This window comes from Cimex lectularius, unplaced genomic scaffold (genome assembly GCF_000648675.2).
Source record: "Cimex lectularius strain Harlan isolate CLEC.00 unplaced genomic scaffold, Clec_2.1 scaffold78, whole genome shotgun sequence".
Taxonomy (NCBI): Eukaryota; Metazoa; Arthropoda; class Insecta; order Hemiptera; family Cimicidae; genus Cimex; species Cimex lectularius.
This window is the reverse complement of record NW_019392658.1, coordinates 1,092,105-1,113,271: the sequence shown is the minus strand read 5'-3', so window position 1 is coordinate 1,113,271 and position 21,167 is coordinate 1,092,105. Positions and strand designations below refer to the sequence as shown.

Sequence of the window (21,167 nt, the reverse complement as noted above, 5' to 3'; positions counted from 1 at the left end):
GAAAGTAGAAAAATGCTTAAATTTCTAAATTATATCTTTCTTTAATGTTTACATTTTTGTTTTTCAATTTGAAGTAAACAAACATATATAATTTATTAACAAGTCAATTAACAATAATATTTACAACATTCAATACAACAAAATAAAATAAAATCAGTCAGTTATCGCGTTAGTTAATATTCTAAACTGATTTGACACAGGAAGGAATTGGAATTACACAAAAGACCATTAGGATAAAATGAATAAAACTCAACATTTAAGTAGTTTCAAATTTAAGCTAGGTCTATTAAGATTTGACACAGCATTTAATGTATAAGACACCACAGCAAACGTCTGCCTGATATAAAATATCATACAAAATTCTACTCTCTAGATTACACTTCATTTTTATTCTGTTTTACAAACCAAATAAAAATAAAAAATAAAAAAGATTAATGAAGGAACAAATCCAAAGTGCTTGATATATCACAGTCAGGTGCATCAACTCTACAATGATGCTAACTCTTGAGTAATACTACAACAAGTCAACAATTTATCAGTCAATCTATAGGCACATATCAATTTTCTTTAGCATTGTACTCGTAGCATGATTAAGCCTACAATAAAATTACAATCGCACGAGCGTTTTACAAAATATGAAGGTACAAACCCAATGTTCTTGGTTTATCACAGACAGTTACTTAATACAGGCTCTAATTTACAATGACGCTAACTCGGGTGTCATAAAAAACGCTAGGTCATCGTCTAAGAGTTGATCAATAAGAAAATTTTCCTTTTCTTTAGATTGGTTTCTTTTTCCACCTGCAAAGAAGAATATTGAATTAGTAAAACACATCACACACAATTTTGATTATCAGCAGAAATGGGCATTATTTTAATACAAAAACATTTTAAATATTAATAAGTACATGGTCTATCTAAGCTCTTGCTTCCCCCACTGAGGTACCACGATTTCACACAATTGTCTCTTCACTCTTAGACTGAAGTGCAAAGAAGCAGTGTGTTGCTTAAAATGGTAAACAACGGCATCTTGTTTTCTAAATTTCCCATTAGCACTAAAAACCATAACTTAAACAGCACACTGCTTCTATGAAGTTGAATCTAAAAGTGAGAAGTGAGAAAAAATAAAGAGAGAGCACGATATCACACTAGCAGTACCTGCGTAAGGTATGGATGAATGCAATATATTACTCTCAGTACCTCATTTAGGGAATGAAAGCGCTGACCATCCTGAATAGGTTGAAAAAATTGAGATGAAAAGATGTGTCAGGGGACCGCGGTAGCCGAGTGGTTAGCATGAGAGACTCTCACACCGCGGTCGTGGGTTCGATTCCCACCGTCGCCTCTGGCCCTTTTTTCCCGATAACCCCCAATTTGAACACACAAGAATTCGTACTATGGCTAATATGCAAGATCATAAGGTCAATTAAAAAAAAAAAAAAAAAAAAAAAAAAAAAAAAAAAAAAAGATGTGTCATGAGTGGCGCTCCGCAAACCTACTGTCTATGGCCCTTGAGATCACATCTCATCATCTCAACATAAAACTACTAGCTGTACAACTTGTTCATTTATTTACCAAAATCACCAATAAATTTAAATACTAACCTAATGAGTCACTATTAACCCTGGGACTCTCTTGTTCCTTGGAAATCCGGCCCAATTTCACACTTTGATTTGCAGTATGAGGTGCCTTTCTTTTATTTCCCTTTGTCGTTAATGCATTTTGGGAGGTTTGAATCGATTTTGCACTACTCGACGAGGAGGATGGTGAATTTTGATTTGATGAGTCATCGCTAAGTCCGGCTTTTATATTAACAACAGTTTCTGAATCTAGTTGTCCTAAATCAATTTTTTCGAGTGCTTCAAAATCTGAAATATTAATTTAAAAAATGTTAAGAAATAGTAGTTAAAAAGTGTCAATAAGTGCATTTGCAAGGTGGCCTGCATTGGCCTTTACCCAAGTTATTGAAACTATCCAATTCTGTTTATTAACGTCTAATAGGGCATTTCTATTGGCCATTGATTCAACCAATTCAAGATGGCATTTAATGTTGTTATCTTAATTGCTACTTCACTTTCTGTCCATATGGTTGCACTTTTGGAACTGCTGCATGAATCGTTGATTGTTAGAACCCAATCTAGAGTTTTTAAAATTGCTAGCTCAACTTGATTGTATGAGCACTAGTTCAGGATTTTAAATTTAATACTGTATCATACAATTAATTAAGGTTTTTAGTTGAGATAAAAAAGTCAATGGCACGAGCGGGATTCGAACCCACGATCTTCGGCTTGATACGCCGCTGCTCTACCACTTGAGCTATCGTTACCTCGATCCACTCGAACACTAACTTCCCGTCTCAACCGCACCTTTTGAATTTTCCCTCCTTTTTGCCATTTTTCAAATGTCGTGTAATCAATTTGATTCTCGGCGACAAATGAAATGGCCACGGAGAGCTTTAGTGAAGGATACTTCATTTTTTTAAACTTATTAAATTCACTAGTTTCGTGGTCCGCTTGACCAATTAATATCATACAATTAATTAAGGTTTTTTATCTCAACTAAAAACCTTAATTAATTGTATGATATTAATTGGTCAAGTGGACCACGAAACTAGTGAATTTAATACTGTATGTTGGTGGATCCCAGTTTGCATCTACAAATAGTACGAAAAAACATCCAACTTTCTCTTCGATTTTACTGCTGTCAGTTTAAATATTAATGAGCGAGTCTTCATGCATCTGAGTGTGTATTATCATTATTGGATGCATCCACTTAGCTACAGCGACTGCCAGGTCTTTGGATATGTTAGTTCGGTATATTCATGGGGTTTCCAGATTTTGCAACATTCAGAGGATCTACTCAGTAAGATATTTATAAAGTGTACATACTGCTTCATATGATATGGTACGGAATCCTTTTATAAAATTTAGCAGAATCAGATGTTGGATTATACGTAGTATAAATCCCAGGCCCTGAAGATGATCTCAATAAAGATTGAAACGTTGGCACGATAAAGAAAATGTTTTTCTAAACCTTTGTAACACCAGACTGCATCTCATGATCTTCAAATAATCATTAATTAACGGCCACTAAATACCACACATTATACGTAGTCTTTGGACATTTTTCTGGCGTTGCAGCGCTTTGCTCCAATCTGGCATTGAGTATGGTAAGATAGGCATAATAGCTCCGTTATAAATAATATCGAGGGCGTCGTTTCAAAAATCCCTGTAAATTTTAGCAGATCTAGAGAGGTCATTAATCAAACTCGCAGCTTTTTGACATACCATCTCTACATGCTTATTCCAAGAAAATTTTTGATCTAACCAACCCCCAAGGTATCTCACATTTTGAACCTCCTGAATCCTTTCTGACTTGAGATAGACTCTCATACTTTGTGTTCGTTTGGTTCTAGAAACAAGAAGCAGTTTATATTTGCTAAAATTAAAAGTTATTTTATTTTCTTCAGATCATTTTTCAATTGCCCCCATTACTTTATTGCTATTTGTAGCTCTAAGTGATCTTTGCTCTGTACCACAACTATTAGATCATCTGCGAAAGCAAATAATTTTGTACATTGTTATCAAAATTTTCAGAATGTACTTTTATTGAATGTATTTATTAGTGTGAATGTGCAGTGTGAGGACCGATTGCTGAATACTGAGTATCCTATTTACCCTCAATTAGAAATTATGTAACATGTGTAAAGGGTGATGGAGGAATATCAAGTACTCCACCACCCCAAGTGAATGGTTTGTAAATAAGAAAGAATATATTTAAGAGTGAGTGTGAATGGATGTAGGAACTGATTGCTTTTGAATTTGACCTAAGATGATCTAGCCGTTGATGGCCCCTGATGCTCAACCTTGGCAGCTGGATGAATCGAGGTCTGACCACAGACTTCCAGCACCTAAGGTGGGGGTTTCTCAAGACCTGCTGATAATTTATTGTAAAATACAAAAGCTGGAATTGCCACTTGACGGTGGGAAGTGATCGGTACATGCATGTGCAGATTTAAGCTTATATCTGTCAATAATCAGTTAACCAACTTTTCACTGCAATCACAGATATATTATATAGAATATCTTATTTTAGTTAGCATTAGTTTTAATCGTACACTTTTCTTCAGGATTTGACTTACGTATCCTAAATATGACTAGTTAAAAAAATAATAATAATTAGCAAGTTCCACTTGTAGCAACATTCAGCAGGGCACTGTCATTTTCTAATATTGCAATTTTGTCTGGGGCATACAAAATGAGATCGTCTACATATGCCATCTGTATTCCTCCTTCTAAGCCAGTCTTCTGTATCCATTAAGAAGTAAGAACAATAGCCAACCCCTGTTTATTGCCATTTTCTGTCTTGAAATTGTCACCCATGCAGCACTTTTGTCAGTATAGATATTTATAATTACTTTTTACAATTTGCTTTTAACGTCCCAATACTGGCAATTTGTATATAAGAGTCTGACAGTCAATTAGGCCAAAGGCGGCAGATAAATTTAAAATCCGTGAAATTAAATGTTCCATGTTTCAGAATCTTACTGGTTAAACTGTATTGTGCTAATCATATTGTACAGACATTATAACAGATATTTAAGTGTACGAGAAGACAATAGAACTGATTTAAGTAAATATAACATACCAAATTTGGCCCTTGGCTGTATCTTTTTTTTCTGGTCAATTTTATCGTCTTTAGTGAAATGAGATAAAGGTGAAGATGGAAAATCGCCAGATGTTCTCGGTTTTGAACGTCCTCTTTGCATTTGCAAAACCATTTTCGATCGTTTAGGCTTTCCTATATTACTCATTGTTTGAGCAAGTGCTTTAGCAGCTTCTTTCACTTCTACAACGCAGTTAAGAAAAAATAAATACATAAACAAAAAGAAATGATATATCATTAAATAAGTATAATGACTCACTCCTGCTAACACGAGGTTTGGGAAAATCCCAATTGATGACTGGCGAATTAGAATCATAGTGAAACTCAGTTAACGGAGAGCACTCGTTTGAGCTTTCCTCGCTGTCCCCATTTGTCCTTTTTGTCGGAGTCTTATCGAAAAAGAATCCACTCATACTGTAATGACTGAAAAAACAATTTTTAAAATGTAATGTTTTGGGCTGGATTTAATATTTTTAAATCTTTTTTTCTAACATGATCAATTTCCCAATAGTGAGGTTCCATATGAGTTGGGATAGGTAAAGTATGGTTAAAGTTAGGATTAGGATAAGGTTAGATTATTATAATCTAATTAAATTTTAAACTAAATTTTCTGATAGCGATGAAAGAACTATTAAAACAGCTTGTTGTAATATAGGTATATGTATGCACATATTGCAGTTGATTATTTATTTTGGCTTGCAAGTTGGTGAACTCATGTTGAACCGGCACAGGGTCACTTACTGTCTGACTCCACTCGCGGGTTTTTATGAGTTATTCAAACACGCTTTGATATTGTGCCATCTTCAATCCTCACAAGAGTTCCTCACCGAAGATGTCACAATGCCGAAACACGTTTGAATAACTCAAAAAACCTGCAAGTGGAGATGGACCCAGTAAGTGACCCTGTGCCGGTTTAATATGAATACCATATATATTGGTATGCATGGTTGAGAGCTACCAACAGTGAAGTCATTTCAGCCCCCACTCACTGTTATGACTGATGGGGTACTCAATATTCTGCCATCAGATCTCTCATTAATCATACCCTCACAATAATGTGATTATTTTCAAATTTCACATTATATAATAATAATCCACATACACAATGTATATACAATTTCTGAGTGAGGAAACACTCCTCTTACTCTTAAGAAAAAGAACAGGGGACACAACTTTTGAACCGCTCTCCCAACTACCATCTTTATGTCAGGGCTCATGCCTACTCGCTCCCTGTAAAGGACCAAGAGTCTTCGATCAGATGTGACTCATTGAGCAACTTTTATTTACAAATGAGACACCAGCACATTTTAGCCTAAAAGCATGTGTGTCAAGTATGGCCTATCCTAAACGGATTATCACGATCCTTTCCTTTCATTTCAGACTCTCGGGGGAGCCATCATCCAGTCATGTTCTTAACTTGCAGGAACTTTTTAGAACAACACAGCCCATTGGTGCTGGCATTTATTTTTTATTGATCGCACAGCATCACAGGATCATAGAAGTTTGGTCTGGAGGGCGAGGAATCCCAGCTTCCACCACCCTGCATGCATGTTACCCAGACGACTACCACCGTAGTTTTTCCGAGGTACTCTGGCTCAGAAAAATCTCTTTAAAAACAGCACGATGAGAGGGTCCACCAAGAATCCGTCCTGAATTGCCAATGGCATCCAGGGAGTCGGTATAGATGGGGAAAGAAATTTCTTCATATTGATTCATCCCAAGGATGCGCCAGATCGTATACACACCATGTACATGCTGCAGTGTCACAGGAGCGACCATGAAATGGACGAACTCCCGTTTTAGATGGTGCACGCCATACTCTCGCCGGATCTAGACCCATCCGATAAAGATGAGGCAAAAACCAGCAAATTCCGATATAAGTTCTTTTTATTTATTTATTTACAGATCGAATCCACTATAAAAAGATATTTTACAATAACAAAAAATATAAATAATATATGTAAAAAGAATAAGGACGTATATCCATGGTAATAATATAAATGGTAAATATAAATGATAAATAAAAAAATAAAAATAAAGAGTAAAAACTGAACAACAAAAATGAAAGACATAATTACTAACCAAATAAGGCAGAGAAAACAAAATAAAGCTGAAAGACAATTGAAAATACAATAATTAGGTACATATTGAATGAAAATAATGCTATTTGTAAATATATAATAAGACTAGAGTGCAAGAATTAATTGAACCAGTAAATGAAATAAATTGTAATAATTTTGTATAGTATAAAATATAAAAGCATTCAACTAAGGTTGTAAGATAAGGTTTTTCATAGATTGCACAGAACTATTGAAGAAGTGTTGTTACTCTTGATCATCAAGAGGATTCTGTGTAGAGGAGAAGAGAGCATGTAGTTAGAGCTTTGGAATTCAATATAAAATAATTTATAGGTTTTAAGAGAGTACGAAGGGACATGTAGCTGTAGTTGAGAGAGGAGATATGGACTATCAATAATTTAAATACAAAAACAATATCAAAATAATCCCTTCTTAGTGCCAGTTCGAAAAGTTTAAATTCAGAGCGGATTCCAGGGTAGGCAGAATTCGGAGGAAGATTGAGTTTGTAGGAAAGTTTTTTTTTAAATTTGTTTTGTACAGATTGAAGAATTTTTGATAATTTAGATAGAATGGGTTCCAAACAGGTGTAGCATATTCTAGTATGGGTTGTACAAAAGCTTTATAAAGATAGACAAAACATAAAGGATTTTTAAATTCATAGGTGTTCCGGATGATGAAACCTAGCATCTTCATGGATCTATTTTTTATTGAAGAAATATGTTCTTTAAACTTGAGCTTTTGATCAAAAAGTACACCAAGATCCTTTACGACCTCAACTCGCGTTAAAAGAGCATCATGGAGAGTATAGAGATAAATAAAAGGTTGTTTCTTATGAGAAAATGTAATTGTGTAGCATTTGGAAACATTAAGAGCAAGTTTGTTATTAGAGCACCAGGTTAGCACATTATTTATAGAATTTTGTAATTGTAAGCAATCGGAAGAAGTGATTATGGAATAGATTTTCAGATCATCAGCAAATAATAAAAATTGAGCAGAAGGAAGAGCAAGATGGATATCATTAATAAATAAGAAAAACAAAACTGGTCCAAGATGAGACCCTTGCGGGACTCCCGAGGAAGCCGCAAAGGGACATGATTTAAATGATTTTATTTTGACTATTTGTTTTCTGTCAGAGAGAAAGCTGGATAACCAATTCAAGATAGTTCCGGTGAAACCATAATCCATTAGTTTCCTTAACAGTATTGTGTGATTTACTTTATCGAAAGCTTTAGAAAAATCAGTATACACTGAGTCTACTTGGTGTCCAGAGTTTATTGCATCTAAAATGTAATTTTGAAATGTGAGCAGGTTAGTAACAGTTGATCTATTAGAGCAGAAACCATGTTGCTGAGGTATAATAAAAGATTTAATGTCATTTTTAAGTTTATTACAAATAATAGAATCAAATATCTTGGAGAACATGGATTGAATAGATATTGGTCTGTAATTGAAAACATTAGATCTATCGCCAGCTTTATGTAGAGGAATGACAAAAGTGCTTTTCCAAGCATTGGGGAAAATACCTGTTTTTAACGACTGGTTCAGAATATAGTGTAAAGGAGCAATAAGAGCCACAGAACACTTTTTAACTAATATAGGGGGTATGCAATCGGGACCAGAAGACTTTTTCACGTTAAGTAATGAGATAGAATTTAGTATTTCATTGTGTGAGATATAGTAATTAGAGATAGTGTAAGAAGATGGCATAAGGAGAGAGGTTGTTTCAGGTAGGGAAGTGGGAAGATCAGAACTATGGTCATAGACTTGGGAGAATTATTTAGCAAAGAGATTAGCAATGTCATGGCCGATGAAGATTCATTTCCTAATATGTTCTATATGTTCTTCCTTCTAATATATAATTGTCAAGAATCCTGCAATTAAAGATCTGACTATCCTCACTGGTTTGGCCTGGCAGACACTTATTACGTGTGGGTATCTATTTTCGATATTTGGAAAAAAAAACCTATTTTAATGAAGAAAAAACATGCCTTTTACACTTTCAGGCTCGACTGTTGGCTTTTACACTTAAGCTTACTTTACCTGAAAAACCGAGTCAACTCTCCTATAAGCTAACTTTATATGTGACGGTTTGTATATAGAGGTATAAGTATGATGGTATAGACAAAACATCAGACAAACCGACTCACCTGGTTTAAATGTGAAATACTTCCCACGATATTCTGTCCGTTAACTTCGAGCTTGGGGAAATAAAATAATAACAATTTCAATTTGAAAAGAAGGCCGAAGAAGATCGAACTTCGTATAATACATAAGTAAACGAGAGAATATTGAATATTAACTGTTGACTAGTGTCTACCGGGACTGGCTAGTAGCTGGTTACGAGCCGCCGGAGGGAAACAGACTGCTATACTATGCAACGTGCTATCATTAATGACATCATTAACAGACACTCAAAATGATCAAAACAGTTTAAAAAATTTCAACTTTAAACATTTCGCAAAAATAACAATTCAACAATAATTCTGGCGAGAAAATGTAAATTGAAAAATTTTTTCACCTTCCAGCAGGTAATGCTGGACATCTAGGACAGTCAGCAATACTCTGTCACAAGTGCACTATTGCTTACATACCAAGCTTAAAGATTCCTTTGTTGAAATTTAATTAAACAATTTGTGTTTTTCAAAAAAAAAAATAAAATAAAAATTTAGCAGATACTGTTGTGCAACTGACAGTTCCTTATGCATCTGTTGAACTGATGTTACTCCATTTGGGTTTGGTAAACCCGCTAAGGACAAAATCCCACCAAAGTAAATTTTAAATATAAAGAATCTGCCTTCAATGTCTTCAAGAATAAAAATAAACCTTTCGTCCATGATTCCACTACTATGGAAAGAGAGTCTGTGAAGAAGATTAGAACTGGACATTAAGATTAAAACTGGATAAAACATCTACCTAAACCACAGTTACAAATATACTACCAAAATTGTATTACACTAAAAAGTAAATTAAAATTATATATATAAACTAGTTGCCTTATTTAACTAGAACATAGAGAAAGCCATTGATTCTTTACGTCCCAAACTCGATCTTGCTACAAAATATTAAAATGGAAGAGTCCAAAGTTTGGCAGGCATGAGGCAGGTTTGAGGTTAAGGTTTGTATGGAATCCCTGGCAGTAGTCAGCGACACCGATGACCTGACCTTGGCATAGGACCCTGGGCATTTGGGACAGAGGCAATGATAGGGCAGATATGTTGGCCAAAAAAGAACCAATATGAATTCTCTTGGCCCAAACCATAAAAACCTTGCCACTCCCAAAATGGATCCTTAATGAGTCCAAAACTTGGTGGAGGATCACCTCATGCATGAGACAAGTGAAGAGAGTCATACAAGGGCTATCCATAGACTTACAAAGGAATTACCGGAGGGTAACTGTAATAGAGTCAGGATTCAAGTTGGACTCCTGACACGACACTGCTGCCTAATGCACTGTATAGGAGTACAAACAGAAAAAACATTGTGCAGATAACATTTTATGTTTTTGTGAAGGTCTTTGTAGGTGCATATTCTTGCAACTAGTTGAAGAAAAGCCGCAAGCAAGGTCATACACTAAGGAGCTTGGCAAAGCTATGGAGGTTGATTAACAACCTGAAGCTGGCGAGTGAGTTATAAATAACATAGAGGAGCAACTCAGGTCGAGGTGCAGAAGGCCTGGCTTCTTCTTTTATCCCTAACAGGAACTGTGTACCTTTCCCTGTACACCAGAGCTTCAAGTTTATACTACTGAACATCTACTGAAGAAGTGATGATGATAGATATTATGCAGTGGGGGTTTTTGTTTCCCAATCACGGCAGTCTTCTGGCTTGTCGTACTTCCCTAGTTCCTTAGTTCAGGACTCGATCCTTCTCCTAAGAAGTGATAGTTAATTGACTGTCATCGCTACAATTCCTTTCCCAAGGTTTTCTTTGTATCCCAGGTTATGTCTCTGTGTAGATAATACGGGTAACTGTTTCTTCCTTCTCATCGCATATCTACGAAAGGGTCATCATTGAATATATTGTGTAGATGTTTTCTCAGATGCCGGTGATCTGTAGCCCTATTACTCCTCTGAATTTAGCCATGTCTAGCTATTGGGTTTGCCAGTCGATGAAGGTTTTTTTTAGCGTAAGTTTACTGTGTCTAGTGCCCCTAGAGTTTACCCTCTTTTCAAGTATTATGTAAGGATTAAGTAATGGATTGACAGTTTTTAAAATAAGATCAGAAACTTTTGTTATTACCGATTGCAGACAACGGCCTGCAGTTTGTAACAACAAATCGATTTTTGTACAAACGGATTACACAACTGACTTCGAGGAGGGACGAAAAAACGCCAAATGATAAAGATTTATTGAACAATAATGAAAACACAGGTTCAAAAATAAATTTACAACTATTTAATAGGAAAGGTGCAATGTTATCAGGTCGTGAACCATTTCTAGTCTATTTTCAATAGTTGGTCCAAAACACGAGTAAGATAGATAAGATGGATATAGTAAGACAGATTCTATCTATCTAAATAAATAAAACAAATTATTGACTGTTTTGTAATTTGGTATAATTTGCCGCAGTTCAAATCTGATTCAATCAATTTAACGTCACTATCGAGGCATTTGTTTGAAGGTCCGAACACCGCCGAGACTGAGAGGGAATCGCTCACTGTAATTTGAAACGACTGGCTTTTTATCACTCTGTCCTCATATAACGGGAATATAACGGTAAGAGTACTTTTTTTTCACTGGACAAACTCTCCTTTTTAGTTAATTAAACTAGTCTTAGATAAATTATTAAATCAAAACAAATTTCTGTTCATGTTAAAATTTGATTAGAGCTGGATTAGGATACATGAGCACAAAACGATTTGCGCTTACGCTAATCCTTATTAATACGTTATTTCACTATTGTTAAAAAAACACCTAGAATAATTAATTAATTTGCACATTCCTTCTACCTCAATAACATAAATTATGAATGATAAACATGGTTCAGGCGTGTTCGATAAGGTAATAGTCAGGTTTGCTCGTCTATCATCCTTGCCTACATGTTTTTCTCTGGACTGATTTAAGTTGTAAAATAACGAAACTTAAACCTAAAAAACCTAAAACGTCTGTGAGGTGATGAACCTGTATGAACTGGTTAACGATCATTTTCGTGTGCCTGTCCTTGCAGAGATGGTCTGCCAGACGTGTTTTAACATTGCGCAATCAGATCTGCCCAGCTCTTATGACTTCCTATAAGAAATTTGACTAGACAAGATTCAACAGGACAGAACTAAAGTGCAGGGATATGCCATTACGCTTCTGGCAGACCAAAGCAGCGACTATGTGCAGACCATGATGATAGCACACGATCACACTGCAGGTTTGTCAATTTACAGATCTCAATATGAAATCTCACAGGACCAGCACTGAAGACATACGCCATAGTGCTTCTGACAGACCAAAGCGGTGATTAACAATGATGGTAGGAAACGACCAAATTGCAAGTTCGTCTTTCCTCAACATGAAATCTCTCAGAATAATTTAATTTGTGAGATATCTTTTTTATCCTCAGGGTGATGAATCTGTAATTTGGTGGTTGCCGATCATTTCGGTCTACCTGTCCTTGCAGAGTTCATTTGCCCTATGTGTTTTGACTGGCGCCTTCAGGTCTGCCCAGCTCTTATGGCTTCATAAAAGAAATTTGAATAGACAAGATTCACCAGGACCGACAATGAAGTGTGGGGATATGCTATTACGTTCTGATAGAAAAAGGACTGACTATGTGCAGACCATGATGATAGCACACGATCACACTGCAGGTTTGTCAATTTACAGATCTCAATATGAAATCTCACAGGACCAGCACTGAAGACATACGCCATAGTGCTTCTGACAGACCAAAGCGGTGATTAACAATGATGGTAGGAAACGACCAAATTGCAAGTTCGTCATTCCTCAACATGAAATCTCTCAGAATAATTTAATTTGTGAGATATATTTTTTATTCAAGGGGTGATGAACCTGTGATTTGGTGGTTAATGATCATTTTGGTCTGCCCTACATGTTTTGACATGGCGCCTTCAGGTCTGCTCAGCTCTTATGACTTCATATAAGAAGTTTGACTAGACAAGATTCACCAGGACTAAACTGAAGTGCAGGGATATACCATTACGCTTCTGACAGACCACAGCAGTGACTATTTGCAGACCATGATGATAGCAAAAGATCAAAGTGCAAGTTGGTCAATTCACAGGCCTCAACATAAAATCTCACGGAACACACACAGGACTAACATTGAAGACGGGGTTATGCCATAATACTTTTGACAGACCAAAGCAGTGATTGACCATGATGATAGGAAAAGACCAAATTGCAGGTTCGTCATTCCTCAACTTGAATCTCACAGAATAATTTACCTTGTAATTTCTCCTCTTTGTCTGTGGAGTGATGCATCTGTCATTTGGTCATTACTGATCTGCTTGGTGGTCTGCTTAACCATGCAGAGCTGGTCTGCCAGCAATATTTTTTCCCAGCTCTCATGACTTTAATAAATAAATTTGACTAGACAAAATTTACTAGGACCAACTCGGAAGATGGGAATATGCCATAATGCTTCTTACAGACCAAAGCAGCGAGGATGTGGTGTGCAATTGTTAGGTATGATCAAACTGCAGTTTCATCAACACACAGACCTCAACATAAAATTGTAACAACAATTTAAGATTTCTCCTTTTTGTCCGTGGGGTGATGTAATTTGGTTGTTACCAATAGTTTTGGACTGCCTACCCTTGCAGAGTGTTCTACCAGACGTGTTTTAGCCTTGCACCTTCAGGTCTGCCAAGTTCTTATGACTTCATAAAAGAAATTTCACTAGAAAAAATTCACCAGGGCCAACACTGAAGATGGAGACATGCCATAACTCTTCTGACAGATCAAACCAGCGAGGATATGCTGAACAAGAAATTTGAAATGACGAAACTGCGAGTTTATCAGCCCTTAACATGAAATACACTGAGGATTTTAGCTTGTGAGATTTCTTCATGTTGTCTGCAGGATGATGTACCTGTAATTTGGTCATTACTGATTATTTTGGCCTTTTTATCCTTGCAGAGTTGGTCTGTCAGATGCATTTTGGCATTTCGTGATCTGTCGGTCACCATATTTTTTTTCTGCAGACTGATGCTGACACATGATAAAAAACAGTCTTGATCCACCAAATGCTTTGTCCCTTTCAACTTCTGTGTTCTTCTTCTTGCTGTTTGAAAAATGAGTACTAATTCTTGGTTTCATTTTGTGTTTTCAAATAAATTTTTTTGGCCTTTCAGTCATTGAATGAAGTTCTATAAAATTGATTTCTTATTGGACAGGAAGTCGATTGGAGGCTGTAAATAGTTCCATTTTTCATGTAGGATAAATTTTGTATTTTGACTACATTTGATCAAAGTAAAGTAATATTTATTTGCATTTTTTTTGTTTTAATACACCAAGGGGAATAGTCAAAATAAACAACAGCTACTCATTTTTTTCTCTAATGTGTTTGCTTAATTATAGACATGTATCACTATGACCCTATGATCAAATGCCCGTACAACCAGGCACATGTAGTACGTACAAGTAGAATGCCGATGCATTTGAGAAAATGTGGCATGCAGGCCAAAGTAAAATTGTCTGTTTGCCCGTTTAATGCTATCCACGTTATGGATCCGGGTGAACTGGAGGTAAGTTCTTTTTGAATACTTACTACTTATTAATTAATTAATTATTTTTTTAAGCAACATGAAAAAGATTGCCCTGATAGATTAGTGTTGGATTCATTCATATATGATTTGGGGGATTCGACAGCCCCTGAAGGAGTGTTACCTGTAACGCCATCATCTAACTTTCAACAAAATTCCACTGAATGCTGGGATGATGTAAGTTGTAACAGTTCTGCCCTTGAGACTCAAAAATTAAACTTTTTCACTTTCCCGCAGTGTATGATAAGTGAAAATGTACTTGAAGTGGTGAAAGAAAATGCACAAAAGAAAGATGTTGTTATAAACTTAATTGGTGCTCCGCCGGCTGCAAGGAAAGCACACCGTAGGCAGGAGACTCTGCGCCGCCAAGAGATAAGAAACAAGGCTGAAGCAGAATTAAAAGCCAAACAGCAGACCCTCAAAGCAGAAGTAACGAAGAATGAGAATGCAAAACTAGTAAGTTTTGTAACTAGTCCTTTGGAAAAAGTTAATTAATATATCAATAAAGGAAAAGTAATAAATAAACTATATTATAATGTTAACAATCCATTTTTATGGATTTGTTTTGAAAATTCACTGCTAACAATGGAATAACTTACATGGGATCCCCGATTTTAATAAAATTATTGTTGGTGATGCTAGGACAAAAAATAGACACGAGTCAGTGTTCTAGTACCCTAGGAGCCAAGCAAAAAAATTAATTGATTTAAATAATTGTTAAAACAGTTTTTGTCTTTGCATGTAATTAAAGGTTACAATTCTGACTTTCTGACTCCAACTTTCTCTCTGTTTGTCCAACTTTCTCTGGGTCTCCATCTGACTCAGACTCTGATACTCACGAATATTTCTAACTCCGACTTTGACTTTCTACTTGGACACTGATTCTCACTAATATTTCTAACTCTGACTCTGACTTTTTAACTCCCACTCTTGACTGATTTTTTGCCTGCAACACTGATTCTCGTAATATTTCCAACTTTCTCTTCATCTGACTCACCCTTATTCTCACTAAAATTTTAACTCTGACTCTGAATTTCTGTCTCAGACTCTGATTCTCACTAATATTTCTAACTCTGACTCTGACTTTTTAACTCCAACTCTTGACTGATTTTTTGACTCCAACTCTGATTCTCACTAATATTTCCAACTTTGGCTTTGGCTTTTTGTATGCAACTTTGTCATCATTTGGCTCAGACCCCAATTCTCACTAATTTGTTTGTAAATACTGTAGAATTTTCATTTCATCAAAAAAATTATTTTTAAAAATAAGCATTTAAAATTTGAAAGTTATTATTGTATGTCGTAGAAAACGGCATTTCTGTGATTTCACGAGGCATGTTGTGCGAATTGTATAACTTAGATTTATGTGCCTTATGGAGGAGGTAAATTTACCTTCAGCCAACTTAGTTGGTTTTCGAACTTTTAATGACAGATTTGTTTTATGCCTAAATAATTGTTGTGTACTTAACCAAACAATATGTTAAAAAATATCCCTTAAGGGGAGTTTTCAGCAAAAACGTCTTGCATTGAAAGTTTTAAATATAAATGTTCATCGCAATAAGAAATTATAATTTTTTTGGGCTGGATTCGCCAAGGGCATTTTTTTTCTCTCTGATGTTCCAATGTTCTACTTAAAAATTCATAACTCCTCTGTTTTTGGTCCAAATTCAAGGTTAGCATAAGTCACAAAATAATTTTCCCATTTTATAAAAACAAAAAGAATCGATGTGCCAGAGAGCAAATTTCAAGGTGACCTTCGACAAGAATGTTGTGGCTGAGCGATGTAGCATAGTTGGTTAAAATATGTTTTAGCTAGAAACAAAGTTTTTACACCCAAAACAACCTGAATTCAAATTTTTGGGCAAATAAAATAAACATTTTTCTTTGGTTTTGCAAAGGTGCTTCCAAGTTTCTTAAAAATTACAAAAATGTTGATAAATTTGAAACAACTCTTGTTCCATTGATGAGGGGTTTAGAAGCTTCTATAAGTAATGGCATAAATTTGGTTTCTGTAAATAAATTAAAATTGGAGGTGTAAAGTAAAACATTGAAGTTTTTACAATTAATTAAGGTTTTTAGTTGAGATAAAAAATTCAATGGCACGAGCGGGATTCGAACCCACGATCTTCTGCTTGATACGCCGCTGCTCTACCACTTGAGCTATCGTGACCTCGATCCACTCGGACACCAACTCTCCATCTCAACCCACCTTTTGCATTTTCCCTTCTTTTTGCCATTTTTCAAATGTCGTGTAATCGGATTGGATTCTCGACGACAAATGAAATGGCCACGGAGAGCTTTAGTGAAGTATATTCATTTTAAATCATTAAATTCACTAATTTCGTGGTCCGCTTGACCAATTAATACAAGACAATTAATTAAGGTGTTTAGTTGAGATGAAAAAAAGTTAATGGCACGAGAGGGATTCGAACCCACGTGGATCGAGGTCACGATAGCTCAAGTGGTAGAGCAGCGGCTTATCAAGCCGAAGATCGTGGGTTTGAATCCCGCTCGTGCCATTGACTTTTTTATTTCAACTAAAAACCTTAATTAATTGTAATATATTAATTGGTCAAGCGGACCACGAAATTAATGAATTGAAGTTTTGTTGATTTCATTCTTATTTTTCTCATTTATAATGATTTGCAATATTGTTAACATACGTTAAAATAAGAGAAATTAACCTCTTGAACTGTTGCAATAACACTGAATTCAGATAAGATCCAGAGGAGTTAAGAAGTTTTAATTGGAACAAAGGACATAGAAGAAAATAATTGCTCCTTGCTGATCTAGGCTGAAAATGTCTATTTTGTTTGCTATTAATAATGTTCTATTGAAGGGTTTAAGAAGGGTGCTTTAAACGAATCTGAATTGTTTAATCAAAGGTAAATTTTCTGGGCTTGCTCTATGGGAAATGGTTGGACCCTACTGTTTTAAAATATAAGGACAGATTCTCTGATTCATATCGAATTTGTTGCCACTGAGATTGAAGTTGCGTCTTATGGTCAGTTATGTTTTATAGACCCCTCCAAAGCTGTGGATGAGCGTTCAGGACACCCAGAAAATAAAAAAAACTAGACCGCACAATTTTGACCCTTGGTGGCATTTTGCCTAAAAATCCTTATGAAGCTTATAGGACTGCAGCTGAAACAATGCAAGACGGAGGTTTTAACTTGATGTACAATGGATGTGCGTAGATTTAACAAACCTACAGCAGAAGAAATAGCTCAAGTTTTCGATTCTTCAGGAGTATCGCTAGGCCATAGACACATCATTGTGCACTACTGTCAAAACAGTTCAAAGACAATTTTTCAATACCTCATTGTGATCCCCTGTTGTACCCACTGATTTATCCATGTCGCGAATCACAATGGGACCCCAAAATACCCATAATGAAATGAGAAAAGAAAACGACTGACAATGTTACAGTTTGCTTGCTATCGAATTTATATTCGCAATCAGTTTGCCCACATTCATAAATTATATCATTCTATGATTCCGACTCTAGAATGAGAATGGGGATATTGCCCATCAGGTCACTAGGATAATTATAATAACCTTAAAATACACACTCAAGATATGCAGTGCTGAGTTTTCTTTATTAATTTGAATTGTTGAGTTTTGTCCCTCTAAACTTTTATAGCTACATTATAATTAAATGTTATTAGAAATTAACATATGCCTTGTCTATTTTAACCTTACAAAAATAATTAATTTGATAGTTTGTGGTGGGAGAACAAAATATGATGATATAGTCTAATTTTTATAATTAATTAAGGTTTTTAGTTGAGATGAAAAAAAGCTAATGGCACGAGAGGGATTCGAACCCACGAGATGGGGAGTTGATATCCGAGTGGATCGAGGTCACGATAGCTCAGGTGGTAGAGCAGCGGCGTATCAAGCCGAAGGTCGTGGGTTCGAATCCCGCTCGTGCCATTAGCTTTTTTTCATCTCAACTAAAAACCTTAATTAATTGTAATGTTTAATTGGTCAAGCAGACCACGAAATTAGTGAATTTAATCTAATTTTTATAGTTCACACACTTTATGGTGGAGTGAGTGTGGTGTTCATTCCTTTTAAAAATATATATCCTACTCACAATAAGTTGTTTTCCAATGATCTGGATTTCGAACTTTTAGCTCATCATCAGGTTGAAGGAGTTCTACAACCTGATGATGAGCTAAAAGCTTGAAATCTGGATCATTGAAAAAAAACACTTTATTAACTACTGCTTTGTATTGTGTGCACTTTTATATATTAGACTGGTTCTATTGTCTTTAAGTTCAGTTAATGCTAATTTGCTATTTTTTAAAATATCCGTTGTCACACCGCCTTAGTTTTGTGAATTTTGTTTGGTTCGCAGAAAGAGCAGGCAAAGGCTTCTACTTCAAAAAATAAGGAAGACAATGTCCAAGTTGACGGCTGTAAGAAATTTACTGACAATTCACAGGACAAATACAATTTGTCAGAAGAACTGTCAGAGGAACTGGGTAAAAAGTTGACTTTAAACGAACCCGGTCCAAGTTCATCAAGACAACCGCACGCTGCGCGAAATAACTCAAAGCAAAATTCAAAACCGATTAAATACAATGAAAAAGCTTGGCTCAAACCAATTAAAATTGGCCTTAATAAGTCAGCTCAACCAAAATAATTTTCAATTTTGCCTAATTTTCTTAAAATGTGTGTTCTTAATTTTTTTTTTCATTTCAAGTTTTGAATTTTCTTTTAGTTTTTCTGCTCCATGTTTTGTTCCATTATGTTTGTTCCATGTTTTCTTCTTTCAATTATCTTATAATGAAAATAATTAAATAATTATTTTGAAAGTATTTTTTGTTTGTAAATTTGTACAATTTGTAAATTTGAGAGTTTGAAAAAATTGCTGAATAACTTTTTTTTCTTCTAATTTTTTATATAATAATTATAAATGCACTTTTATTAAGATTCACAATAGAAAACATCTTCTTGTGTTACAATGTACTACAAATACAAACGACATGGACTATGTCCTGAAGGAGTGTTGACTGAAATGTGTTTAAAAAACAAAATTTAAAATAAAAATGGTGGCTCCCAAATTGCACAGGATACTCTTCTGCTGAACATGTGGTCTACCGACTGAATAATTAAGTTTTATTTTTTAATATTGCGATTAATTATTATTATTATTAAAAAAATTGCTGTACTCTTAATAAAGTACAGTAATAAGGTACAGTTTTTATTGATATGTAATCTTAGGAAATCATTTTATAAACATTGACTTCCTTTGCTACTTGTAATAATATTTGAAATAATTGTACTATAAAAAATGTAAGTTTTATAAGAGCAATTAAGTGTTAATTAATTGAAAGAGTATAAATTTTTACAAATAAATATTTTTACACAATATGTTGAGCTGCTGTACAGTTACAAACCCAATATCCTTGGATGAATCGACAGAAATGGTCAAAAAATATGCAGGACCTGATGAGCTACACATTCACGACAATGTTTAATTATTATCGAGCTTACCAATGGTCCAACTTAACCCAACACTACCTAACCTATTTTTGACCCTAAACCCATCAAACCTAACCTAACCATTCTTAACTTAGTCACTTAACCTAACCCATCCTACCTAACCGTCCTTAACCTATTTCTAACCCTAAACCCACATAACCTAACCCAACCTCACCTAACCTAATGTAATGTAGTTCTAGCTGTAAATACATCAAACACATGAAAATAATTAAATGGTTATCACAAATTATAACTGTAAACAGTAACCTAACCATTTCAATACCCATTGATGCTGAATCGAGTGAAGATGTCTGAAAAATATACAGGACCTAATAGGTACACCTTCACCTTACAGATTTCACCATAATGTTTAAGTTTGTTTAACAATTATTAAACCTATCAATGAGGGGTGTCGGTGGCCGCAACGGTTTAGGCGTTGAAATGGTGTTCATTACTAAGGTAAAGGTTCCAGGTTTGAACCTATATAACCTTGTAGTTTAAATACCCTCGTTAAAAAAAAGATCTCTTGAAACAGAGCCCTATCTTTAGCTGCAGCCCTGAAATCCTCTTGATGCGTTGTCGTAAATTTTTTCTTATAGAAGGGCACTTGGAACAGAGTCCTCAACTATTCTGGCCACTTGCCCGGCCCATCTCAATCCAATTGCTATGAACTGATCAACATTACAGACTTCATACAAAACCATTACCTCCACATTATTTCTTTTGCACCACGTCAAATTACTGCTGTCAAAAACCGCTCCAAAATTTTCCTTAATATTTTCCAAATTGTTTGAATCAACTGTAATTCCTCCTGGGTTTTAGTGAAAGTCGTCAAACATTTTGAGCAGTGAGGGCTTGTTGATGTATTTTGGTCACACAGGATAGGACGTGGCTGTTCAAATGACTCACCATTCCAAAATAGCAGCGGTTGGTGGCTATAATTCTTTGCTGGATTTTAGCATTTATATCAATGTTACTAGTTCCCAGTAAGCCAAGATAGACAAAGGTATTCACGGTCTTAAAGCCCTAACACCATCTGGTCCTCCAGCAGATTACCTCAGAGGTCTGCTAACAAATTTTGAATTTTTGGACAATACTTATGGACAATACCATACTCATCGCCACTTCCTGAAGTTTTGCCTCACTCATTGCACCGAAACTCCTTCCAATGATACCAATATCATCAGCATAGGTCAGCATTTCTACCAATTAAAGG

At 35.3% G+C, this 21,167-nt stretch overlaps 2 protein-coding genes across 10 annotated transcripts; one reads left to right on the top strand and one right to left on the bottom strand.

The window, feature by feature from the left end:
- Positions 1 to 255: 255 nt before the first annotated feature.
- LOC106663297 lies at positions 256 to 9,098 on the bottom strand. The gene is made up of 5 exons (XM_014388009.2): positions 8,891 to 9,098; positions 4,925 to 5,088; positions 4,648 to 4,848; positions 1,605 to 1,868; positions 256 to 801 (listed from the first exon to the last, which is right to left on the bottom strand). Exons 2-5 carry the CDS (start codon positions 5,076 to 5,078, stop codon positions 698 to 700), a joined length of 723 nt encoding a protein of 240 aa, XP_014243495.1. The 5' UTR covers positions 5,079 to 5,088; positions 8,891 to 9,098; the 3' UTR covers positions 256 to 697.
- Positions 9,099 to 10,729: 1,631 nt separating this feature from the next.
- LOC106663296 (gametocyte-specific factor 1 homolog) lies at positions 10,730 to 19,769 on the top strand. Of its 9 annotated transcripts, none has more exons than XM_024224819.1 (6): positions 10,732 to 10,869; positions 11,365 to 11,459; positions 14,274 to 14,440; positions 14,495 to 14,635; positions 14,696 to 14,914; positions 18,822 to 19,767. In XM_024224819.1, exons 3-6 carry the CDS (start codon positions 14,276 to 14,278, stop codon positions 19,107 to 19,109), a joined length of 813 nt encoding a protein of 270 aa, XP_024080587.1. In that variant the 5' UTR covers positions 10,732 to 10,869; positions 11,365 to 11,459; positions 14,274 to 14,275; the 3' UTR covers positions 19,110 to 19,767. The 9 variants fall into 9 exon arrangements, with proteins under 9 accessions (XP_024080590.1, XP_024080587.1, XP_024080586.1 ...); XM_024224818.1 differs by lacking the exon at positions 10,732 to 10,869 and adding an exon at positions 10,965 to 11,236 and having other exon boundaries at positions 11,313 to 11,459; XM_024224815.1 differs by lacking the exons at positions 10,732 to 10,869; positions 11,365 to 11,459 and adding exons at positions 11,739 to 12,541; positions 13,302 to 13,379 and having other exon boundaries at positions 18,822 to 19,769.
- Positions 19,770 to 21,167: the final 1,398 nt, after the last annotated feature.

Excerpts from the sequence above, each read along its gene's own strand:
- LOC106663297 (XM_014388009.2), bottom strand. The coding sequence starts at position 5,078 with ATGAGTGGATTCTTTTTCGATAAGACTCCGACAAAAAGGACAAATGGG. Across the intron at positions 1,869-4,647 it reads ACAGCCAAGGGCCAAATTTG|ATTTTGAAGCACTCGAAAAA; the intron begins GTATGTTATATT and ends TTAATATTTCAG. Across the intron at positions 802-1,604 it reads GGTTAATAGTGACTCATTAG|GTGGAAAAAGAAACCAATCT; the intron begins GTTAGTATTTAA and ends TCTTCTTTGCAG.
- LOC106663296 (XM_024224815.1), top strand. The coding sequence starts at position 12,454 with ATGAAGTGTGGGGATATGCTATTACGTTCTGATAGAAAAAGGACTGAC. Across the intron at positions 13,380-14,273 it reads ATGTGGTGTGCAATTGTTAG|ACATGTATCACTATGACCCT; the intron begins GTATGATCAAAC and ends GCTTAATTATAG. Across the intron at positions 14,915-18,821 it reads AGAATGAGAATGCAAAACTA|AAAGAGCAGGCAAAGGCTTC; the intron begins GTAAGTTTTGTA and ends TTTGGTTCGCAG.